Source organism: Aotus nancymaae, unplaced genomic scaffold, assembly GCF_030222135.1.
Source record: "Aotus nancymaae isolate 86718 unplaced genomic scaffold, 86718_ANA_hifiasm-v0.15.2.pri h1tg000033l, whole genome shotgun sequence".
NCBI classification, from domain to species: Eukaryota; Metazoa; Chordata; class Mammalia; order Primates; family Aotidae; genus Aotus; species Aotus nancymaae.
This window is the reverse complement of record NW_026988447.1, coordinates 57,703,563-57,728,681: the sequence shown is the minus strand read 5'-3', so window position 1 is coordinate 57,728,681 and position 25,119 is coordinate 57,703,563. Positions and strand designations below refer to the sequence as shown.

General features: G+C 37.1%; 1 protein-coding gene across 2 annotated transcripts in view; it reads right to left on the bottom strand.

Moving 5' to 3' along the window:
- PAPSS1 (3'-phosphoadenosine 5'-phosphosulfate synthase 1) overlaps window positions 1-25,119 on the bottom strand; it is a 109,730-nt gene that overhangs the window by 42,653 nt on the left and 41,958 nt on the right. For both annotated transcript variants that reach the window (XM_064384031.1, XM_064384032.1), the window contains exons 5-9: window positions 22,674-22,792; window positions 7,188-7,301; window positions 4,095-4,206; window positions 3,252-3,457; window positions 2,035-2,170 (exon numbers count right to left, since the gene is read on the bottom strand). In XM_064384031.1, the coding sequence (XP_064240101.1) occupies window positions 2,035-2,170; window positions 3,252-3,457; window positions 4,095-4,206; window positions 7,188-7,301; window positions 22,674-22,792 (687 nt within the window). The remainder of the gene's footprint in view (window positions 1-2,034; window positions 2,171-3,251; window positions 3,458-4,094; window positions 4,207-7,187; window positions 7,302-22,673; window positions 22,793-25,119) is intronic.

Sequence of the window (25,119 nt, the reverse complement as noted above, 5' to 3'; positions counted from 1 at the left end):
ATCATTAAAAGTACAGTAATAAGACATTACCACGCTGATTTCATCTCATTGGGTATGTAGAAATACCTGAGATTGGGTAATTTATAAGGAAAAGAGGTTCAATTGACTCATAGTTCCCCATAGCTGAGGAGGTCTCAGGAAACTTAAAATCATGGTGGAAGGGGAAGAAAACAAACACGTCCTTCTTCACATGGCAGCAAAAGAGAGAATGAGAACTAAGCAAAAGGGGAAGCCCCTTACAAAACCATCAGATCTGATGAGAACTTACTATCACAAGAACAGCATGGGAGAAACCACCCCCATGATTCTATTACTTCCCACTGGATCCCTCCCATGACATGTGGGAAATATGGGAACTACAATTCAAGATGGGATTTGGGAGGACACACTCAAACCATATCAGCAGCTTAAACTCTTACTACATGCCAATACAGTTTAAAGTGCCTTAAGCATCTTATCTCATTTCACTTTTAAAATAAAATGTTATGCTTTAAGTACCATCAATATCCTCACCAATTGTCCATGAGCCTTAGAGAGAAAAGTGATTTCCCCACATACATACAACTGCTAGGCAATGAGGCAGAATCTGAACACAGAACTCTGAATGCCTACCAGAAGCATTCTGGAGTTCACAGAGACTAACACAAATAAAAATAAAATGCCTGCTCTTTCCCAGATGTTCTGTAGTTGCTTGGAACGAGGGCTTCTGGTCCATAAACAGGGGTTGGTGGCCAGCTATACATCCCAAAAAGGCAACCGTATTCACCTGCCCTTTCTCAGCCATATCCACCTGATTTCTACACAGAAAACATGAAAGAGAGCAGCGCTAGTGCTTAGGGCCGAACCATCTCTGCAGTGGGTGGGAATTAATTAGGATCACAATTGCAGGATGCTTCAAATTTTTCAGATCTTACAAAAGCCCCCCAAAATCTATAGTGAATCCTGTTCCCTGATATGGAACCCTGAATTTGCAGGTACAGGAACAGCATGGAAGCACCAAGGTAAGCACATCATTTACCCCCCTCTGTGTAAAAGACCTAACAGCACGAAGTCTGATATAAAAATCCTGTCCTGGAAAGCTTTATAATATAGAAAACACTATTATAAAGAACAGCATCTGTAGCTTCTCTATTCTGCTCCCAAACAACTTTTTTCTGTTATTGTTTTAATGTCTCTCTAGCTTCTATACCATAAGCTCCTAGAGTATTTATCTATGGATCCTCAGAACTCAGTGTACTGGCATATAAAGATTCACAAACATTTTTTAAATGACGTGAACATGATAAAAGTTCCGTTGTTCCATGATTTGCTGTGATAATGACCTTTATATTTTGGAAGTGCTCAATATATATTTGGTGATGTTAGGCTTAACCAGCCGATTTTTCCTTGTTAAACTTTCTTTTACTTCTACAATTCTATACCAAAAATTTGTACCTAAAGACAGTCTGATGAATTATTTTGAGAAGTATTTCTGTGCACAGTGTTTCTTGTAGTTTTTGCTTTACACAAATTTCTCTATTGTTTAAATCATAGTCATGTACCATTAGTACAACGGTATGATACAATGATCATGTATTATTATTTGCTATGATACATCACCAAATATATACTGTGCACTTCCAATATGAGTGTCAAGTAAAACATTCTGAGATAGGACATTCATATATATATATATATATATATATATACATGTCATATAAAACATTCTGATATAAAGCAAATTTATATGAGTGAATTATTCAAATAATGTTCTACAGTTCATTCAGTTTTAACATGTGAGTTTTACAATAAACAACAGGTAAATTTTGTATTAGCATCCTGCTTCCAGAGTATTCAAAATAATGTCAGATCAAATTATACCAATAAAATGAAACTACACAGGCTAGTTTTGATTGACTACCTTTCTTTACATATTCCGCTGCTGTATTTACCTGTACTCATCATTGTTTTACATTTTAGTAAGCACTGGAAAAAAATCGTCTAGAACTTTCTCTCCAAGCAGACCTATATTAGGTAAATAAGTCCATGTCTTACCAGCATTCATATCTTTAAATTTCTGCTTTAGCTCAGTAGGAGTAAGACGATACTGATCAAGACCATCATTCCAATAAACTCGGTCCAAGACTTGAAGATCTCCTCCAATCAGCCAATCTCCTTGTTCCATAACCATCTAATAAGAAGAAAAAAATTTTTTCTAATAGAATCTGAGATTGAAATAAGTAAAAACATTTCTCTCATATAATCTAAATACAGTTGTTGTAAGCTACTCTCATCTTAAATGAGGTAAATCTGACTTATCAATTAAATTGACATTAGAGATGCTATAAAATTAGAATAGATTTTGTAATTTACAAAAAAAACTTGTGAAATAACTATCTTTATATATGAAAGGCAAATAAACCAATGTGAATAATTATACCTTTTCAAGTGACAAATATATTCTTTTCATTATTGTATATTGATTTACAGAACAATTTGTAGCCATGGGTCACCCCATACTCTATTTTCTCCAGTCCTAACCTTTTGAAGAATTAATGATCATTGAGTTAGATACAAATTCATGCCTTCCAATCTCCACACCACCTCAAATTCCTTAAAATTTTACTACTTTCTTTCCTTGCATCTGAAAGAAGGAGCCATGACCCTCCAGGACCTGTCCATCTTCAAAAGGCAGCTCCAGCCCTCCTTTTTCTCCATGCGGCTTTGGCTTATGTGTCAACAATGTGCCCAGCTTCTTTCTCAGTCTACCTTACCACACCTAACAACTGACAGAAATTTGACTTCAATAACATTCCACATACAATATATAAAATAAATGAGGAACACTGAGGAGAAATTATATTTCACTGCTTTCACATCAAACCATGCTGTTGAAAGTTCTCTTAGCCCCCTGACCTCACATGCTCATTATAAGTACATGCCTAAGCACATAACCAGACTGCATACTCCAATACTCCAAGAGCTGAAATACTGTGCCGGTGGTGTCCCTTGCCCTGCATTCCCAGCACCAGCACCTAGCTCAGTGCCACGTATATAATAGATATTTAAAATATGATTGTTGAATAAATATTTACTTGGACCAAAATGACAAGAGCATATGCTCATCACACTAATCTAAGGTCCAATCTCTACTCTGCAAAACATTAACAATTCCAATGAAAAGTCAATACACAGAAAATGCCCACATTTCAGCACGAACATCATTGGCAAGACAAGATAAAATGCAGAATGCAGTGAGGTTTCTTCAGCACCTTGATGTAGGGGTGGTTCTTGCATGTTGTTCCCCACTGTCTGGCACAGCGCTCCTCTTTCCTGTGCTCATAAAAATCTGGATTGCGAAGAATGGCCACACGGCGGCCCTCATACATCAGAGCAAATGCTGTGCAGCCATCCAGCCTCTCTTTATCTTCATGAGTAGCAGTCAGAACTATAGGTACTGACAAGTTAATGACACCTCCTGCAGAGCACAAAGGAACATGAAGCGCACAGTTTGGATTACTCAACAGGCTTTATTTACATCCACCTTTCACTTCAGGGGACTCTCTTCAAATCATAAAAGGCTACGGGCCCAGTGACAGTATTCCACTGGTAACTGGCACAGAAAATCGAGAGAGAGAACAAGGTCAGGGAGAATAAGCAACAACCTCAGAAGTTTTTTAAAAAAAGCAAAAATTAAAAGAATCAAACTGTCTTTGGGTACAAAATTTTGGTATAGAATAACTTAAGTAAAAGGAAATGTTTAACAAGAAAGAATCAGCTGTTTAAGCCTATACCAGCTGGTTAAGCCTGGGAAGCAGCTTTCCACAGTTATCAGGCAGAAATAGCATAGAAAAATTATATATGTTTTACAATCCATCCTCAGCCCTAATCCCCAGATTTTCCCTCTCTCTCTGCAATAAGTAAGAGTCAGGAAAGGGAAAAATGAAAATAAGATCTCATGATTCACTTAAATATTCAGTACTGATATAACTTAGTCTTATAATCTACCTCTATTAAGATGTTACCCTACTACTTTTTGTAAACAGTGGCAAATCTCTGCAACTATGTAATGTCTCTTCCGTATATAACATAATTTTGAATGTGAAATGTCTTACCATCCAGAAGACAATCAAAATGAAGGCACTGCAAGTACTCCCTCTCTCTCATAAAGCCGTTCAGTGGGGTTGCCCAGCCTTCTGCCAAAACCTGCACCCACTGCATATCCACCTAGTAAATTTGAAAGTAAAGCAAAATTTTCTATTGCACGTATATATGAGCAAATGCAGTGATGATCTTTATGAATTTAATTTTGAAAGCAATGAAAACAAACAGTGTAAGGATGATTACAGATTATACGAAACTAACAAAGAATAAGGGCACTAGGTAAATATTCCCTCCTCCTATTAAATTTAAATAACATTAGGTCTCCAAGTATTTCTAATAAGAATAGCCTCTCCTAAACTAGTGGTTCCCCAACTTTACCTCAAATCCCTGGAAAGCTTGCTAAAATGACAATTGCTTCACTCCTTGAGTTCCTGATTCAGTCAGTTTGCTGTAGGGCCCATGAATCTGTATTTCTAAAATGTTCCCAGAAATTGCTAACAGTGATGATCTAACATATTGATAACCACTGTCCTTAACCAAGAGAAACTTTACAGCCAGATGTAGTGGTTCATGCCTATAATCCCAGCACTTTGGAGGCCAAAACAAGCAATATACATCCATCACGTGACATCAGAAGTTCGAGACCAGTCTGGCCAACATGGTGAAACCCAGTCTCTACTAAAAATACAAGAAATTAGCCAGTTGTGGTGGTGCACGCCTGTAGTCCAGCTACTTGGGAGGCTGAGGCATGAGAATTGCTTGAGCCTAGGAGGCAGAGGCTGCAATGAGCTGAGATCATGCCACTGCATTCCAGCCTGGGCAGTAGAGTGAGATCCTGTCTCAAAAAATAAAGAAGATGATGAAGAAGAAGTCATCATTGGGAGATAAGGAAACTCAAATGACCAATAAATGTACTGAAAAGATGGTTACCCTTCATAAATCATCAGGGAAATTTAAAATGATTGCATAATCATTTCATAGAACAGAGAAGACTTTACCTTTATCTGTAAAGTTGCATTTTATTTGAGAGTTTGGTACCTTTACAGTGTACCCATGCACCCAGCTTATGGTCTCCAAGAAAAACTAGGCCTGGTTAGAGGAAAGGTTGAGTCCAATTACAGGGCTAGAAGGTACAAGGTGATCCTAGAACATCTTTTTGAGCCAGGAAGCAAAGAATCTTTCCAAGATTAACAAAATCTTGTTGGAAAGACACAGGAACCACCCCACTAGCCAGCTAAGACCATTTAAACTTCAGAAGAAAAATATTGGCTGAGATCACTTGACATACAATAAATAAGAGCCTTGGCCCATTAACTGACTCACAAAAGAATGACCATAAAGTACTGTATTCAAAAAAAAAAAAAATGTGTATAGAAATAAGTACTTTCTCTTTTGTGGTCTTGTTAGAAAAAAAAAAGGAAGCCACTGCACTCCAGTATGGGAAACACAGCAAGACGCCATCTCAAAAAAAAAAAAAGAAAGAGAGAGAGAGAAAAACTTTAAATAAAAATATTTTCTGAGAAAAGTCTCTTACCCATGACAGAGTACTCTTCATTCTACAAAGACTATGATTTCTTGAACTTTGAGATTTCTAGCATATCCCATCAGAACCATAAAGGACCAATGAACAATGTACATATGATTAATCTAAGCTGGATATACTCATTTTGTAACTAGGCATACAGCAGTGGCTCTCCAATGAGAAAGATAAAGTAACTGGCCAAGTGGTGTGCAGTAATGCAGCCTACTACTTATTCCCAGAGTGTGTCTGCCAATGTGTTCCACTGCAAAATCAAATACTGGTAAAGAATTCTCCTGCTTCAATGCACAGGAAATAAAATTATATTGATGGAGAAATTTTATTTGTTTCTCAAAACCTTTAATGGTAGCTACGACTTGTCTCTACTGGAATTCAATTCTAGATGGTATCTGTCAGGGACTGAATGTCTGTGTCCTCTCAAAATTCCTATATTGAAGCCCTAAGCCCAATGCTACTGTACTTAGAAATAGGACATGCGAGGAGGTGCAAAGAATGTGTGCCTTTCAGGTGCTCTGCCAAATGAACAAATTTGAGAACCAATGAATTGAAAAAACGTCCTATTTAGAAAAAGCTACTGTCTTTCTGGATTCCAAAATCTGACATGTAGATTCATAGACATTCATTCTCATTCTTCTTCTCTCTGCCTTTGTTTGCGTGTATTCAATCCATGCAGTCTGTAAGAAACAAATTCTGTTGTTCTTTTGCAACAGTTCACTTCTTGAGCTGCTCTGCTCTGTAGTTCGCCCTCCCTGTCACTCCCTGGCATGTCTTGGCTTCTGGTCAGAGATCCAATCACACACACAAAGTGCATCAATGTCATTTACTCCCATCAGGGATTTCGGTAACTACTTAAAGCATCTTTCTCCAAGCCTAGAAGTTCTGTTTTGTTTTCCTTTCTCCTTATTTTCAGACGTGGCACTTCCCTGAGTGTTTTGGATTTTTACTATATTAAAAGAAAGGATGGGAAATCTAACTTCTGGTCCAAATACTTACTTCTTAATCTCCCTTTTTTTAAAGTATACATAAATGATACAACTTAAAATTCCCTAAGATTTGAAAATGATAAATTATAGTTTCCATTCTCATGATTTCTAACTTAACTAAGCAGTTGTGTTGGTATAGACATCTAGTGATATCATCAGAGCTAAGATACATAATGAAATTATTCCTAACAATATAAGACAGAGAGAGTCAAGTTTTGGCAAGGGATTAGTAAACAAATCTGAAGGGAGAAATGTCTACTTAATTACTATGAACTAGTATTTCTTAACCCTTTAGAACCCATTCCTTCTGATAAGCCTAAAGATCTCATACTTATCTGTTCTTTGATAGTTCAAAATAAATAATATTACTCAAAGCAAATCAAAGCCATGGGGTAATTTAGGAATATGGCTGCACAAATTAAACACGTTCCTCATCCTTAGAAATTGTGATATATACCACACCTTTGCCCCTCAACTAATACCACCCCAGCCTCAAATACTGCTATAAGTCACAAATTTAACAAACTAACTACTGTGTATAAGGCTGTATCACTTGCTGTGAAAAGCAACAAAAAACTTACTTTATTAATTTTCAGTGCTGGTAATGTTTCTGCATCTGTTTTTGCCAAATGAAGTTTATTTTCTGGCACATATAGTTCTTTTACTTCATAAGATGCATCCACAGGTACAATATCCTATATAACAACAGGAATACAATTTAAATGTTTAATTCAAGATTTAGAGTTCACCAAAGCGTATCTTAATGAAGAAAATCTCTCAAAATGAAACCAAAAAGTAGCATAAAAGAAGGCTGTGAGTGCTATGTTCCCCTCAATCAATACTCTTAAGCAGATAGTATCTCACATACAAGAAGTAATTAAGCACAATGTCCCAGTACCTAGCGGGAAAGAATAAATTCCTAAAATATATGACATACGTCAAAATCAGGCAACTACAAATGAGAGGTGACCTCAAATAAGAGGTAACAACAAAAAGGATGTGGAAACAAGCAAACAAAACCCACCTGAACCATCATCCTTATTATCTTTATCATACCATGAAACCATTTTATTCCAGCTTTTATATACACCTTTATGACCACTGTCACAAAAACCACCTTTTTCCCATGCAACATGATATTCTAGAATGTCAGCTTTACTTCCACCACTGTGGTTTGAAAGTCAGAACTTTCTGATCCCACATGAAATGCAGCCTGGAATTTTTATCCAAGCTCCAAGTACTCATCTATAAAACACTGGGATAGTGCTTTTTTCCATTTATACTACAAGTACATATTTGTGATAACAACATAACCATTTATATACTGCTCATCAGGAGATCTTTATAAGGCTTGTTCACAACACTTGACATATCCCTAAGAATAATTACTAAATGTGTTTAATCACTTTAATTTTTTGTTTAAGTCAAATCTGTCAGGTAACCTCCACAACTATGCAAAACTGGCACTGATGGAGGGCTTTTCATAGACGTGCCCAAGCAACACTTTGTTATTCAGAATAAAAGAATGAGAGGATAAGCCACAGACTGGGACAAAAATATATTCAAAAGGTGTACCTTTAGATAAAGGACTGTTATCCAAAAATATACAAAATTAAAATTCATCAATAAGAAAATGAACAACCCAATTTTAAAAATGGGCAAAAGACTTAAATAGACACCTCACCAAAGAAGAAACACAGATTACAAATAAGTAGACGAAAAGATGTTCAACACCGTATGTCATTAGGAAATGGCAAATCAAAATAAGATAGCACAACATACCTATCAGAACAGCCAAAATCCAAAACACTGACAACATCTAATGTTGCCACGGATGTGGAGCAACAGGAATTCTCATTCATAGCTGGTGGGGATGCAAAATGGTACGACCACTTTGGAAAACATTTTGCCAGTTTGTTGCAAAACTAAACACACTCTTAGCAGCAACTTCACTCCTTAATATTCACCCAAATGAGGTGAAAACATACCTCCACTCAAAAACCTGCACAAGGTGCTCATAGGAGCTCTATTCAGAAGTGCCAAAAGTTGACAGAAACAACATGTCTTTAGTAGGTGAACAAACTGTAGAACATCCAGACAATGCAATATTAGTCAACTCTAAGAAGAAATGAGCTCCATGAAAACATGGAAGAACCGTAAGTGAGAAGTGCTAAGTGAAAGCAGCCAATCTGAAAACGGTACAGACTATATCATTCCAACTACATGACATCAATTTTGCTGTGAACCTTAAAGTTCTCTAAAAAAAAGTCTGGTTTTTTTTTTTTTTTTAATAAAAAACAAGAAAAAATGTTATTCGAGATGAAAGAACTGTATTTTTAAGGTCATGCTCCACTATGTTTCCTGAGGAATAGATGTACTTTAGAAAGAAACTTCAATTTATATTCAGTCTTACATGACATATTCAGAAGGGGAAAAAAGGCAGATATGTCAATCAAAGCCAGACGACTTCATGAAAGACCTAGGTGCCACCACTCAATCAGCAACTATGGGTTCTGAAAATCTAGAAAGAACAATTATCTTACATTTTTCCTACTTTTCTCACACACTCCGTTTCTCAAAGACAGAACAAGAGACAGTTCAGCAATGGCTAAATATGTGCCGAAATCAGGCTCCTCCTACTGGTAAATTCAAAGTCTCTGACCTTTCTAATAATTAAAAAACAAGAAAAGTAAACGTGAAGAAAAAGAAATGTTAAAATCAAAAGACAGAAAAGAAATAAACACCACTAGCTACAATAGCAAATTCAGCCAGCTGTGCTGCTCTTGTTGTTGAGACATGAACAGCACTTTCTGGAGGTCCCTTGTCCCTCTAGGGTCTCACTGCTCACAGGACGAAAGCAGAAAAGTTTGTGAGGCACAAACCCGGCATAGCATGGGACACTTCATATACCTTCCAAATCTTCTGCAATTAAACTTCCAGCAGGCACCCACAGCCGAAAGCTATCTATTGCATTTACTGAGGGTAAATAATACATGAAGGCATTAAAAAATAATGATGAAGGAAGAAAGCTCCACCAGCTGCTTCCATGTTCTCTTTGTAGATACAAATATGAATTAACGAACCATGCACTAATGGGGCAGATTATTTCTAATGAACGCACACTAAAAAGGGCATGTCTTCAATTTTGCCAAGGAGTTCAAAGCAGTGACAAGCAAATATATATAGTTTATACATAATACTTAATTGTATACTGGGAGGGGAAACCACATATAGAAAAAAAGACTCTTATATTGAGCATGAGACATAGTTTGCCTTCCAACTCCAGGAATTATTTTTAACACATTTATTTTAAATTATAAAATAGCAGTAGAGAGAATTTGGGAATGAGAAAAACAATTCACCCCGTACCCCAGATACGGTTATCATTGTCATTTTTCTATCTTCCCTTTGATCTGGCCTTCATCTATAGGCACATCACAGAACAAACGATAGTTCAGCAGTCTGTACAAAGCCTATTACTTCATCAAGTAGAAAATAAAAGTTCAGAGTCAATTTTTCCTAGAAGGAAAATATGATGTGCATTAAGTGAACTACCCAATACAATCTATATGTTCAATTAGCTTCTTGGATATCTAAAGCCTCCAAAAATGCCTTGAGGCATACAGATTCTTTGCAGCTGCAAAGTATTGAAATCCTCTATGCTAGGGAGAAAAAAAAACACTAAATGTAACTGAAGTTACATAAGAAGTCAGGCATTCATTAGGACTTTCGTGAGGAAGAGTATGATACAGTTTCACAAGACACTTAAAATTAAATATGTACATAATCACAAAATTTTAGGGGCATAACAGCTTCAAAACCAACGAGATACGAAAAGCAACATCTTCAAAACCAACAAGATACAAAAAGGAAAAACTGTATCAAGAAGAGTATGATACCGTTTCACATGACACTTAAAATTAAATATTTACATAATCACAAAATTTTAGGAGCATAACATCTTCAAAACCAACGAGATATAAAAAGCAACAGGGGTCTATATACAGGTCAGTTATTTCCAATGTTCTTATCACTACGAATGTGAACTAAGAAAAGGGCAGAGACTTTTTATATTAAGATCTGAGTTCCAATTCTAACAGTGCAACCTTAAGCACCTTACAACATGGTTTTAAAAAAACACACACACAAAAAGATACACATATATATGTTACAAGGCTGTTGTGACAATTTAGTGACTTAAAGTACCTGAACAGTGGAGGGTAACATTAGTCAGAACTGACTACAACACCACACATTGTTCTAAGGGCTTCCTGTGAATTTTAATTCATTAATCTTCACCCCGTCCTACTTATGAAGGCAGAAGAAACTACTGCTATCCCCTCTTTACAGAGGAAATCAAGGCCCAAGAGAAGTCAACAACTTGACCCAAATCCCTGCAATATTGCCTTTCAATGGACTTAACTCATAAAGAGTACTCAGTAATTACAGTATGCTTGCTACATGCCAGGAACTGTTTAAGCACTCTGCATATATCAACTCATAGACTCCTCTGTAAAATCCTGAGGCAGGCACTTTTATTATTTCCCATTTCACAGATGAGCGAATTAAAGTCCAAGAAATTAGGCTATATCTTCCAAGGTCATACAGCTGAGAAGTACTGAAAACGAAGGTATTATTTTGTCAAATTTTTCTCATTTTCATGATTTTATTGAACATAATTCCCAAGTTTTTAGTCAGCATGTGATCGTTCAATGCGTTGGTAAGCTTCTAGACAAAAAGAAAAGACATTCAACATCTCAGTTAGGCCTAAATAGTTCTATCAAAGACAAGTAAGCAATTTTCAACCGACTGTTCCAAACCCTGCGACTGTGAATAAATCAAGAACCTCTATTTCCACCGCTGTGGACCCCTTAGCAGGATATGCAGTCTGGGAACAAATGACAAAGGACTCCAGAGAAGAAAAGAATCTCATTCTCAACTTCAATTGTAAGAAAAACTCTATATAAAGCTTTCTTTGCCATCTCTGAAACGTATCATAAGGATGGGATACCTTTTTGTATGTTGTGATGGGGCTTGACTACTCTCCCCCATGTTTACTGCTGGAAATTGCCAAAATCCTAGAGAGGCAGAAGAAAGCATGCAGCAGACACATCTTCTATTTTTACTGGCTACAATAAGGTATGTTTAGCCGGTTTCCTAAACCAGCATCACTAGTTCAGCTCACAAAGATTGAAGACCAGCAGCAGTGAGCACAGTCCACTGCAATGCTCCAGGCACAAGGCTGGGGCTGTTCTCTTCCTTCCACCCTGGAGCCCCAAAAACACCAAGGGTGCACTCAGGAAGCAGAAGCTTCCTCTGAAGAGATGTTCCAAATAAGAACTGTGCACTAACGAATGTTTCTATAGATGATGTCTACCATTTCCTTCCAATCATATCCCCAAGTTAAAAAAAAAAAACTATACAAATAATTTGTGATCAAATCTGTCTCCAAGGTAACTAGTTTGAATGTGAAAAGGGCAATATGTATACTATGAGCCCCATCAAATTACTGAAATGTTTTATGCACTAATAAAGGTATTCGTAATTGAGCGTAAATTTGTTTTTAGTAATGTGCTACTTTACATGTATTATCAAAGGCTATAACCACTTTCTTTTCAAGAATGAAAATTTTTTCATATTTTGTTTTTGAGTCAAAGTAACGTTTTCATTAGAAGCATTTCATGATATTCTTCCCTTTTCAAAATTCACATCCTACAATATTTTTAAATGGATTTTAGCCTCACAACTTCAATACAAAATTCTTCTTATACCTAACCAATGCCAAAATAAACATTCAAGAGGTTGCTACTGTTTCTCTCTTCAAAAAAAGATACGTAGGACGAAAGTTTTGGGAATTAATGCAAAAATAGCATGAATCAAGAGGAACTTGAAGCATCTGCTCAGTCTGTGGAAATGAATTATACACAGCTTCTATGTGTAAAGACAAAAGGACTCAATCTCTATCAGGAATACAAGAAGAATCTTAAACATGCAGATGCTGCCAGCTTCTAGCACATTCCAGTGACAAATCTCAGTTTCCAAAACCACTATTAAACATCTGAAAGGAGCAAAACCACCTCAAAGTGAGACAAGATATCTGGACAACAGAAAGTTGAAGTCCCTGCCACATGAGCTATTCACTTTATTTCGGATTCATTAGGATTTCCACAGACACAGCTATTAGAAACAGCATGCTCTTCTTCGATTTGTACATATAAAATGCTTTATTTCAGAAAATGTCCTTTAAAACAAAAATAGATCCCAAGCCAGGCCAGGAGAAAGTCTTCACATACTTGGATACCTCACCTCCAATCTGAAAGGATACAGTCACCCAGCACTAAAGGGTAAAGAGGGCTCAGAGGGGTTCTAGGAATACTTCTGAGAAGATCAGTAAACAACCCACACTCTACTATTAATGAGAGATGAATTCTGTAACCTGTAAGTCTAGAGATACTATAAATCTGTAAGTATTAATTTTAAAACATAACACGGGCTACCCAGAACTTTTTTTGTTTGACTTTGACAGTCTAAGATCTAACATGTGTTCTATCTAAAAACAGACAACTGTTTTTGTTTTTACCTGGAAACTGGCAGGAAGGGCAAACAACATGCACTACATGAAAGTGGTAGCTCTCGCCTCTCATTTTAATCTTCCTAAAGAACTCTGAACATGTTAATACAGTGATTCCACATTTTAAGTTCTCCTTTAAATACTTTCTGCACTTTTTTCTTGAGCCAAATCTGCTCAACAGATTTGAACACCAGGGCACATTCATATTTTTATGTAACTATTAAATTTCTATTATCTAAACTACATGCATCCAAAGCATGAACACCAAACGACATTCTGGCAACACTTTAAAACTGAGCTGCAAAGTCTGGCTTTTATGTGCAGCATAAAACCCATTTAGAACACTAAACCACCATTTCGTAAAAAGACAAACCTTTAAATAATTTATAGTACTAGTAAATCTAGAGTTCCTGGTAGATTTTAAAACAGTATTTAAAATATCACTTTAGATTAAAACCAGCAGCAAGAAGTCTACTTCCTTATGTCATAACAAGTCAAGTTAAAATGCAATACTAGCAGGCCATCTAGTGACCAATTTAGGGTCTAGGAAAATAAAAAATCCTGATTTGTTAGTGTCTTCTATTTTCCTAAATACATACCAAACAAAGAAAATGAAGACACTGGGAGAAAACACCGAGAAATGCAGTCTTTGTATGAATAACTACTTTACCTATCCCTGGATTACATTACACAGCCAGAGTGAAAGAGAAGGCACTCCAGAAATGATAGAGAATATTTAAGTTTATATAAAGTACCCGTGGAAACCAAAGGACCCATCGTCCTAAAACACCCATTGTACAGCATACTAAAAACATTTTTCTTGGGCAGTGAAATAAATACTGTATCTTACTGAAGACCATTAAACAATTCCAGGTACAATTCACTACAGAAGAGTCTCTCCAAAGAATACGGCACAACAGATAAAAGCAAACTCTACTTAGCACTATTATTTCCATGGAGACAGTACTTTTCAAACACCTTCATTCTCTGGAAAGTTCAACATCATAGTACTTTCTTTCCTCTAATAAAAAGTTGTATACAATGGGAAATATATATGGTGTTTGCTCTGTCTTCAGTTTTTGGCACAGAGCTCCTAAAACCTTTCAAATCCCCTAAGTGATCAACGTGTCTTTAGAGTGCTGAGATGACTCTTGGCTGAAAGGGCCTGTACAACTTCACGATGGGGGCTGTGACCAGAAAGTCCAAGTCACCATCACAGGGTTGAAACTTTCAGCCTCACTCTTCTCCCCTGACCTCTGGAGAGCAGAAAGGCATTAGAGAGATTGAGCTCAATCACCAATGGCCAATGATATCATCAAATGTGTGATGTAAAGCCTACATAAAAACCTCTAAATGTTGGGGTTCAGAGAGCTTCCAGGTTGGTAAGCACAAGGAGGTACTAGGGAGTTGGGGGGAGGCTGAAGCTCATGGAGAAAGCATGGAAGTTCTGCCACCCCTTCCCTGCACATCTCTTCCATTTGGCTGTTCCTGGGTCTGTAAGAAACTGGTAGTAGTAAATAAAGTACTTCACTGACTTAAGTGAGTTGTCCTAGCTAATGATCAAACCTGGTGTGGGGAAAGGGTAGGGAGGTAGGAAACCCTGGATTTATAATAAGCCAGGCAAGAAAGTAGGTAGCCTGGGCACCCCATTTGGGCTGGCGTCTAAAACAGGGCATTGTATAGGAGTGAGCCCTTAACCTGTGAGGTCTGGGCTAACTCCGGGTAGATAGGGTCAAAAAAGAATTGAATCACTGGACACCAGATGATATCAGAGATTAAACAAGAAACTGGTTGAGAAAAAAAAATCTTCAAAAGTCTTACAAAACTAAGCTTGAAGAGGGATAAAATTTACTTATTTTAGGAATAAAGTTGTCATTGTATCTAGTATAACACTTTGCCACTTAGATTTAGGGGTTTTTTTTAAATTATATTTGGGCTCTGGGGTACATGTGCACATCCTGCATCTTGCAGGACTGTTGCATAGGTACATACATGCCATGGTGGTTTGCTGCTTCCATCCCCCACCCACATCGCCTACATCAGGCATTTCCCCCAGTGTTATCCCTCCCCATCCTCCCTACCCCACCTACTGTCCCTCCCCTCCCCTCCACCCCGACATCTAGCCCTGTGAGTGTTGTTCTCTTCCCTGTGCCCAAGTGTTCTCATTGTTCATCACCCGCCTATGAGTTAAAATATGGGGTATTTGGTTTTCTGTTCTTGTGTCAGTTTGCTGAGAATGACATCCATGCCTCTACAAAGGACACAAACTCGTCGTTTTTTATGGCTGCATAGTATCCCATGGTGTATATGCACCACATTTTCTTTGTCCGGTTTATCATCCATGGGCATTTGGATTGGTTCCAGGTCTTTGCTATGGTAAACAGCAACACAACGAACATACACGTGCATGTGTCTTTATAATAGAACAATTTATAATCCTTTGGGTGTATATCCAGTAATGGGATTGCTGGGTCAAATGGAATTTCTATTTCTAGATTCTTGAGGAATTGCCACACTGTCTTCCACAATGGTTGAACTAATTTACACTCCCACCAACGGGTGTAAAAGTGTTCCTTTTTCTCCACATCCTCTCCAGCATCTGTTGTCTCCAGATTTTTTAACGATCACCATTCTAACTGGCGTGAGATGGTATCTCAATGTGGTTTTGATTTGCATTTTTCTTATGACCAATGACGATGAGCATTATTTCGTATGTGTGGTGGCCACATATATGTCTTCTTTTGAAAAGTGTCTGTTCACATCCTTCACACACTTTTGAATGGGTTTGTTTTTTTCTTGTAAATCTGCTTTAGTTCTTTGTAGATTCTGGATATCAGCCCTTTGTCAGATGGGTAGATTGCAAAAATGTTTTCCCATTCTGTTGGTTGCTGGTTCACTCTAATGGTTGTTTCTTTTGCTATGCAGAAGCTCTGGACTTTAATTAGATCTTATTTGTCTATTTTGGCTTTTGTTGCCATTGCTTTTGGTGTTTTAGTCATGAAGTCCTTGCCTGTGCCTATGTCCTGAATGGTGTTGCCCAGGCTTTCTTCTAGGGTTTTTATGGTGTTAGTTCTTATGTTTAAATCTTTAATTCATCTGGAGTTAATTTTTGTATAAGGTGTACAGAAGAGGTCAAGTTTCAGCTTCTTGCATGGCTAGCCAGTATTCCCAACACCATTTATTAAACAGGGAATCCTTTCCCCATTGCTTTTGTCCAGTTTGTCAAAGATCAGATGGGTGTAGATGTGTAGCATTACTTCCGAGGGCTCTGTTCTGTTCCATTGGTCTATATATCTGTTTGGTACCAGTACCATGCTGTTTTGATTACTGTAGCCTTGTAAAATAGTTTGAAGTCAGGTAGCGTGATGCCTTCGGCTTTGTTGTTTTTGTTTAGGATCGTCTTGGCTATGCAGGCTCTCCTTTGGTTCCGTATGAAGTTTAAAGTGGTTTTTTCCCATTCTGTGAAGAAGGTCAGTGGTAGCTTGATGGGGATAGCATTGAATCTATAAATTACTTTGAGCAGTATGGCCATTTTCACAATATTGATTCTTTCTAACCATGAGCATGGAATGTTTTTCCACCTTGTGTGGAAATGTTTGTTCCCGCTCTTATTTCCTTGATCAGTGGTTTGTAGTTCTCCTTGAAGAGATCTTTTACATCCTTTGTTAGTTGTATTCCTAGATATTTTATTCTCTTTGTAGCAATTGTAAATGGGAGTTCATTCTTGATTTGGCTCTCTGTTTGTCTGTTGTTGGTAAATAGGAATGCTTGTGATTTCTGAACATTCATTTTGTATCCTGAGACTTTGCCTAAGTTGCTTATCAGCTTAAGGAGATTTGGGGCTGAGACAATGGGGTCTTCTAAATACATGATCATGTCATCTGCAAATAGGGACAATCTGATTTCTTCCTTTCCTAACCGAATGCCCTTTATTTTTTTTCTTGCCTAATTGCTCTGGCTAGAACTTCCAATACTATATTGAATAGAAGTGGTGAGAGAGAGCATCCTTGTCTAGTGCCAGTTTTTAAAGGGAATGATTCTAGTTTTTGCCCGTTCAGTATGATATTGGCTGTGGGTTTGTTGTAAATAGCTTTTATTATTTTGAGATACATTCCAGGTTTTAAGAATTACACAAATCATAATTCATTAGGCAAAATGTGCCTTATTCCAAGGTAAATTAGATGACCTACAAACACTTTTCTTATTTCACCTACCTAGAAGAAGCATTTCACACTAGGTGGGCACAAGTATGAGCAGTTTATTTCTTGAAATAATAAACATTCTTTCCAACCCAGATAGTGTTGTCTCTGATCTGCTCAAGTACTTTAAAAGTATTCGAGAAATATTAATCTTTCTAAGGTCAACGAAATGCCCATGCCTCTCCCATTTCTTAATCCCAACTACAGGTGTGGAACAACTCATCAAGGAATGTGAAAGAGAGTCAGAGAAAAGATTGGTATTTGAGAAATAAACTAGAAATAGAATGAATCTAGATACTATTAATGGCAGTGTAGTAGAAACATGAGTATGTAGGCTGCAGAATCAATCAGAACTGTGTGCAAACCTCACTCTCCCTAACTATCTGGACAAATAACTTCACCTATGTAATCTGTTTCCTCATCAGCAAAATGAAGATAATTTTAACTACTTCTCAGTTTCAATGCAAACTAGATGCAATAATGCTACTGCAGTACCTAACACAGGGCCTAATACATAGTAAGAGTTCAGCTGATGAGTTCCTGTTGATGGTCTCCATCTCTGCCTGTGATGGTTAATACTGTGTGTCAATTTGGTCGGACGGAAGGATACAAAGTATTGATCCTGGGTATGTCTATGAGGTGTTGCCAAAGAAGATTAACATTTGAGTCAGTGGGCTAGGATAGGTAAACCCATTCTTAATCTGGGTGGGCACCATCTAATCAGCTACCAGCACAGCTAGAATATAAGCAGGCAGGAAAATGTAAAAAGAGAGACTGGCCTACCTCCCAGCCTACATCTTTCTCCCATGCTGGATGCTTCCTGCCCTCAAACATCAGACTCCAAGTTCTTCAGGTCTGGAACTCAAGACTGGTTCTCCTTGCTCTTCAGCCTGCAGATGACCTACTGTGGGACTTTGTGATCGTGTGAGTTAAGACTAAATAAATTCCCATATATATATGTGTGTGTGTATGTATGTATAGGTATATGTATCTATTCCATTAGTTCTGTCCCTCTAGAGGCCCTGACTAATACACTGCCCATGGCATTCTCTTTCAGCACACACATTTATATCTTCTTTTACATAATGCAATGTAATGGTACATAATGCTGGTTAATGTAGGACCCCTAACCTTCACCTCCCCACTCCAAACACACACCCTAAAGCTATATAGATTTGGTTATTATTTCTTGCTTTGTAACAACATGCACTTGATATAGTCATCCCTTTCACCTCCCCATCTATACTGAGATTGTACTATGTGTCCTCCCATAGCCTACCTTTGGAAAACCTAACAAATGTCTTTGTGATAACAATGAAGTTGAATGAACTGAATTTGCGACCCCTGGATAGAGGGAGTTTGGTCTGAAACGTACACATTATAGCGAGTCACTTTCCAATGAAGTACAGTGGGCAAATGCACAACTGGCATCACTAAGGATGAACCTTGAGCTGAATGTCAGGTATTCACTGGTTTCTCCATGTGCCCTAATGCCCACTGGGATTCAACTTTGTGGAAAAAAAAATCAAAAGAAAATAAATGCCAGATATAGTTGTGTGTATATGTGTATTTCTTCCTTCAATTGTACTTTTAAATTCTACATCATAGCATAAAAGAAGAAAAATAATTAAATCTATATATAAACAAAATGATAGTGGTGAAGACCAAAAATTAAGGTCCCTGAGGTAGGAATATTTATTGCTCAATTCACCGCCACATCCCCAGTGTTCCCAAAAGTGCTTACCACATACAGCACTAACTAACTGTTAAATTAACTAAAAAGATCAAATAAGTACAACAGAAATATTCATGCTTTCATTGAAAAGTGAAGTCATTTATTCAGAAAAGCATGTAACAAATATTTAAAAGGAGGGTGATCTTTGACCAAAAGAAAGCGATCAAATTAAGGAGGCATTTGCATTTCTTCGTCACCACCCACTTTTAAGATAAAAATAAAGTTTTTAAAAAGAAAATTTCTGTCTTAAACGAACATAATCAGAATTCCTTTCTGGATGCAGATTTAACTACATCCAAAGTGTAATGAGAACACTCCTGAAAGTAAAAGCCAGCAGTATAAGAAAATGACTGAAATTGTAGGTGCAGAATCCAACATGTCTATGAACAAGTTTCTTCATTTCTCTGAAATACTTCAAAAGTTTATGGTATGAATAAAATTAAACAACAAATGAAAAGAACTTAGCACAAAGACCACTTGGAAAACTACCACAGTAATTCAGGTGAGAGAGAGTTGGAAGCTAAACTAGGTAAAAAGGTCACGTTCCCTCAAATTGAAATAAACAGAACAAGTTATTTTAAAAGACAACATACTATACGTATATGTGTGTGTGTGTGTGTATATATATATATATATATATCCCTTATAATAAGGACTCAGCAAATGTTAATTTCTTATCTACCCTTCTTTTTCAAGGATAATTTCCTTGAATGAAACTGTCCAATCATCAGATTGTCTAGCAGGCATAATACAGATTAGTATCTATATAAAAGGGGATCTATATAAAATAGTATCTATTACAATATATTAGTAGCTATATAAAATAGCATAATTATTAATTAGATACAAATAAATTAGGAGGAAGGCATTAACTAAGACTAAATATAATACAACCCATAGCACCAAGGAAAGAAAGTACCATGGTGGATTTCATAAGGACAACAAATAAGAAAATACGCAGCACGGAACCAAACTACGAAGAACTGTGAACACAAATCATCTCACCTCTTTATTTTACTTCTATTGATGTATTTTGTTTTATTATTTTTTTATTTGAGACACGGTCTCACTCTGTCATTCAGGCTGGAGGGCAGTGGCGCAATCATAGCTCTCTGCAGCCTCAAACTCCTGGGCTCAAGAGATCCTCCTGCCTCAGCCTCCTGAGTAGCTGGGATGTGCCACCACACCTGAGTACTTTTTTAAACAAAATTTTGGAGGCAGGCACAGTGGCTCACACCTGTAATCCCAACACTTTGGGAGGCCAAGGCAGGCAGATCATCTGAGGTCAGGAGTTTGAGACCAGCCTGACCAAATGGAGAAACCCCATCTCTACTTAAAAAAAAAAAAAAAAAAAAAAAGAGAATGAAAGTAGACAGCATGCATGGAGAGATGCAGAATTTCAACTGAGAAATGAATACTATCAAAAAAAGCCAAATAATACAAAATTGTTTTTAATGATTATCAGAGTTTAAAAAGTCCTTTATGAGCATATCAATATATTAGATACAGCTAAGGAATCAGCAAACTTAAATATAAGTGATTAGAAATTATCAAAGCTAAAATGTTAACAGAAAAGGGATGAAAGAAACAGAGCATCTTAAAACTATGAGACAATATATTATTTAACATATGTGTAACTAGAGTTCCAGAAGAAAAGTGAAAAAGGCAAAAGAAACATTTAACATAATAATGGCCAAGGGTTTTCAAAAACTAATGGATAAAACGACAACAACAAACATCTACCCAAGAAGGTCAGAGATTTTTAAACAGGAAGAAAAAAGATTTAAATCTACTAGAAGACCTAGATACATGATATTAAACCCAGTAAAAACCAAGGAGTAACAGAAAATCTTAAATTCAGACAGAAAGAAAAAAATTACAGAGGAACAAAGAAAAGAATTACATTAGACTTCTCATCAGAAGTAAAGCAAATTAAAAAAAAAATGGAACATCTCTAAAGAACTAAAGGAAAAAAAAAACCTGTTAATGCAGAATTCTACACCCAGTAAAAGTATTTTCTAAAAATGAACAAACAGATGAGAAAGACTGAAATAAATCCTTTCCAAATTCATTCCCCTGTGCCTCCCAGTATGCCATGGACGCAAATGAAATCATGATTTCCAACGTAACTTCCTAGGAGTTTAAACACTTTTATGTCTGTTTCTATCACCTATGATGTAAATTCCTCAAAGATGGTGGCACAGCTGATAAATCTTTGCATTAGTAGCACCTAGGACCATAACAACAATGGTGGGCTTTTAATCAATATGTGGTTGATGATGGATGATGAAAGAATGGATGCTGAGACAGCTTTGGATAGATGAAAAGGAAGCTAGAAGTAGAGCAATAGGATTAGAACAAGAGGGCAGAAGTCAGTTAAAAAGAAACCTAGAAGGCAGAGACGATGAAGCATAAAACCTCCTGGGATGTCTCACTGACCTGCAGATAATGATATCTGATCAGTAAATACAAAGAAATGCATCAGAGCAGTACCAGTTTACACTATTTCTATTTATTCAGCTACAATATTTGGATAAAATAAATAAATTAGGAAGGAAAGTCCCAGGTTAACTACCTGACGGATATTTTATAATGTGGAAAAACTCAAAGGCTAAACATTTATAATATATTCAGACAAAGAAATTTTTTTTAAGTTGCATGTCTAATATATCCAGTAACATACACTAGAAGAAAGGGGTTTATTATAGGATTTTGTAGATTAAGAGGGGGTTCGGACTCCAAAACCCACAGTTAGGACAGAGTGAGGAAAGATGATGCCTCATTTTCTGTGCATCCCTAGGTCAGGAATGAACAGCAAAGGTGGGGGGGAAGCATGACAAGGGGACAGGGTAACCACAGATCCAAGACCTCCAACCACACAGAAGCCAGATCCTCTCTAACTACAGTGGACTATGTGACCCTCCAGTGAAGCAGGGAAAGGGGGTTGAGGGTAGTGTAGAGGAAGCGAAAGGGAAAGAAAACTTATAAAAACCCAGACTAAAGTCTGAAGGAACCCTGCACTTGTTAGTGGGCCTGAGTACCTTGGATAAATAACATCAAGCCCCTTCAAGCCTCCATATGCCCAGGCACCAGGGAAAGGTCCTTATGTCCTAGAAACTTAAATCCTCCACAGATCCCTCTCTAAAATCCACCCATAAGGAGATCATCATGCTATCACAAGAAAAATGTGGGTGCTCTAAATGCCTAAGAAAAGTTAACTACCTTGTATATCTCAAATTGAAAAATATAATACTATCAAGTTACAGGACTGAATAATCATGACTGGATTTTCTCTGTTAGGAATTTTTCTGTGGTAAAATATAAGACTGACTCCTAAGACTACTGAGGTTTACACTAAGGGGGATATTTCATATACTGTACATTCACGGTGCTCCCCACAATACCTCGCACACTGATATACAGACACCGAACACTGTCAGCATTTCAAAGCATTTAAAATACAAATGTTACTCGATATTACCACCACCATATTTTTTGGAGGGGAAGATTATGAAAGAGATACAATTTTTCTCTGATGATTCCTTCTTTCATCTCCTCTTACCCGTTCCTGCAGAAGTTCCACAACTTGCTGGACACAGTCATTCACATCACAGGAGTCTGTTTTCAGCACCAATTCAGGGGCCTCTGGCTTTTCATATTCAGAATCAATCCCAGTGAAACCTATAAAAGGTACCAGATAATAGAGTGGGGTGGAAAATAAAATTAAAATAGTTTTGTTTTTCAGTGCAGATCTCTGCTATGCTGAGGTTAGTATCCGCACTGTCCCCCAAGCCACAGAGCTATAGTAATGAAGTGCCTTTCTTGGGAGAAATTTTTTTTTTGAGACAGAGTTTTGCTCTTGTCGCCCAGGTTGGAGTGCAGTGGTGCAATCTTGGCTCACCGCAACCTCCGCCTTCCAGGTTCAAGCGATTCTCCTACCTCAGCCTCCTCAGTAGCTGGCATTACAGGCACCCGCCACCACATCTGGCTAATTTTTTAGTTAGAGATGGGGTTTCGCCATGTTGGGCAGGCTGGTCTCAAACTCCTGACCTCAGGTGATCCACCTCGGCCTCCCAAAGTGCTAGGATTACAGGTGTGAGCCACTGCGTCCAGCCAAGATTTCTAATTAAACTTTTTTTTTTCCAGCACTGAGGGCCATTTTAAACTGTAAAACTACCCAAAGTAGCACAAAAATATAAAAAAATAAGGCACCAAATAGGCTGCAGAAGAACAATTGTTTATGGCATGAGAACTAAAATCAAAAGGCCAAGTGCTACCTTGTTGACTTTTGCTGGAAACCATGTCAGGTGTGTCGGATGTGTCGTACTGATCATGGAAGTGCCAGGCATATTGATGTGGAGGTTACAAATAAATTTTGTCAAATAGGCAAATTCATAAATATAGAATCCACAATTTGAAAACTAGTAGAATCAATTCTACCACTTTTTTCACCTTTTTTTTTTCTTTTTTGTCTTAAAAAAATGCCCAAGCTGCCTGTGAAGATGTACAGAATTAATACCAGGTGATCCAAAGCATCTCAATTTCTCTACAGGACATGGACATAAAACTAAACCTGACAAGATTATTTTCTTCTCAGTGCAAAAACTAACACTAAGTCAATCTGTCTAGTACATTCACAAGCATTATCCATGGCCAAATTGAAGATCCACAGGCTTCTTCTGTGGTCAGATAACAAGTGTTAAAACAAATTAACTACTATTTGCTTAAACTAAATACAAATAAGGATAGTAAATCTATTAGATCACAAAATAAATTACACTATCAAATATAATTTTAGTATTAACCACCATTTAGATTTTTCCTACGGTATATGTGTTACCACGTAACTGCTAAGAAAAGAGCAAACAGACGATAATATCCCAGAGAGGGTTAGCTAAGCTAAAGATATGACATTCCTATCTTACACCCCTGACCTTATGCCACAGGTAAGTCACTCAAGGCTTGTCTATCTTGGAAAGCTTAGGTCATTCTTAGGTTAGAATGTCATGCATGAATTTAAAATCATTACCATTAATACCAGGAAGTACAGTACAGCTAGCAAAAGAGTTCAAAAACATATACTACAAAGCTACAGCCCACTTAGTTCATTTTTTTTTCTATTTCATATTTCTAAGCATCCCCTACAGTGCTGAACTCAAGAAAAAAACTTCTGCATTACCAGTATTCCCATTTAGCAGTGAGTCACAAGAAAATGACTGGGAAAAAAATAAATAATTCTGGTTAAGAACACTAATTGTTAAGCTCTGATTCTCAAATGCGGCAATACACCGGAATCACCAGGTCCCACCCCGTGAGATTCTGATTTCACTAGCCTAGGGTATAGCCTTGGCACTGGATTTTTAAAAGTTCCCAAGGAAATGCTTACAAGCAGCAGAACTTGACAAGCACTGGGTTAGAAGAGGAGGTGGTTTAACATTTTAGAAGCCCTGGAGTTCTCCTACTAATTTATCCATAAGTTATTATAATAATACATGTAAATTATGAGAAAAAACATTCACATTTAAGTAGGTAATAAAAACTATCTTAAGTAGTCATCATGAAAATAATTGAGATAACAGAATGGCTGACACAAGGATATACTGCCTGTCCAATAAATGTCACATAAAGGTCTATAAAAGCCTGAGGCCCCCTGAATATACACAATCTTGTCTGTCCTTGAATGTTTACCATCACGGCTTTGAAATAGAGTTGATAGGGAATTTGTTACACACCACTTACATGTAACAGCTTTTTTAAAAAATAAGCAACTCTACAATTAGCAACTCCAGCACCATGGCAAACCTAAAATACATCAGTGTATGCATACATACACACACAAACACACACACATTAACCTAAGGAACATTTTATCAACTTCTACTCAGCACAATGTAGACAACAACTGAGAAAGTAAACAAGAAACTGGACTAATACAAACACACTCCCAGTTATAGAGTACAAACTGTAAGAGACTCAAGAGTATTGTGGACAAGGTCTTATACATCTTT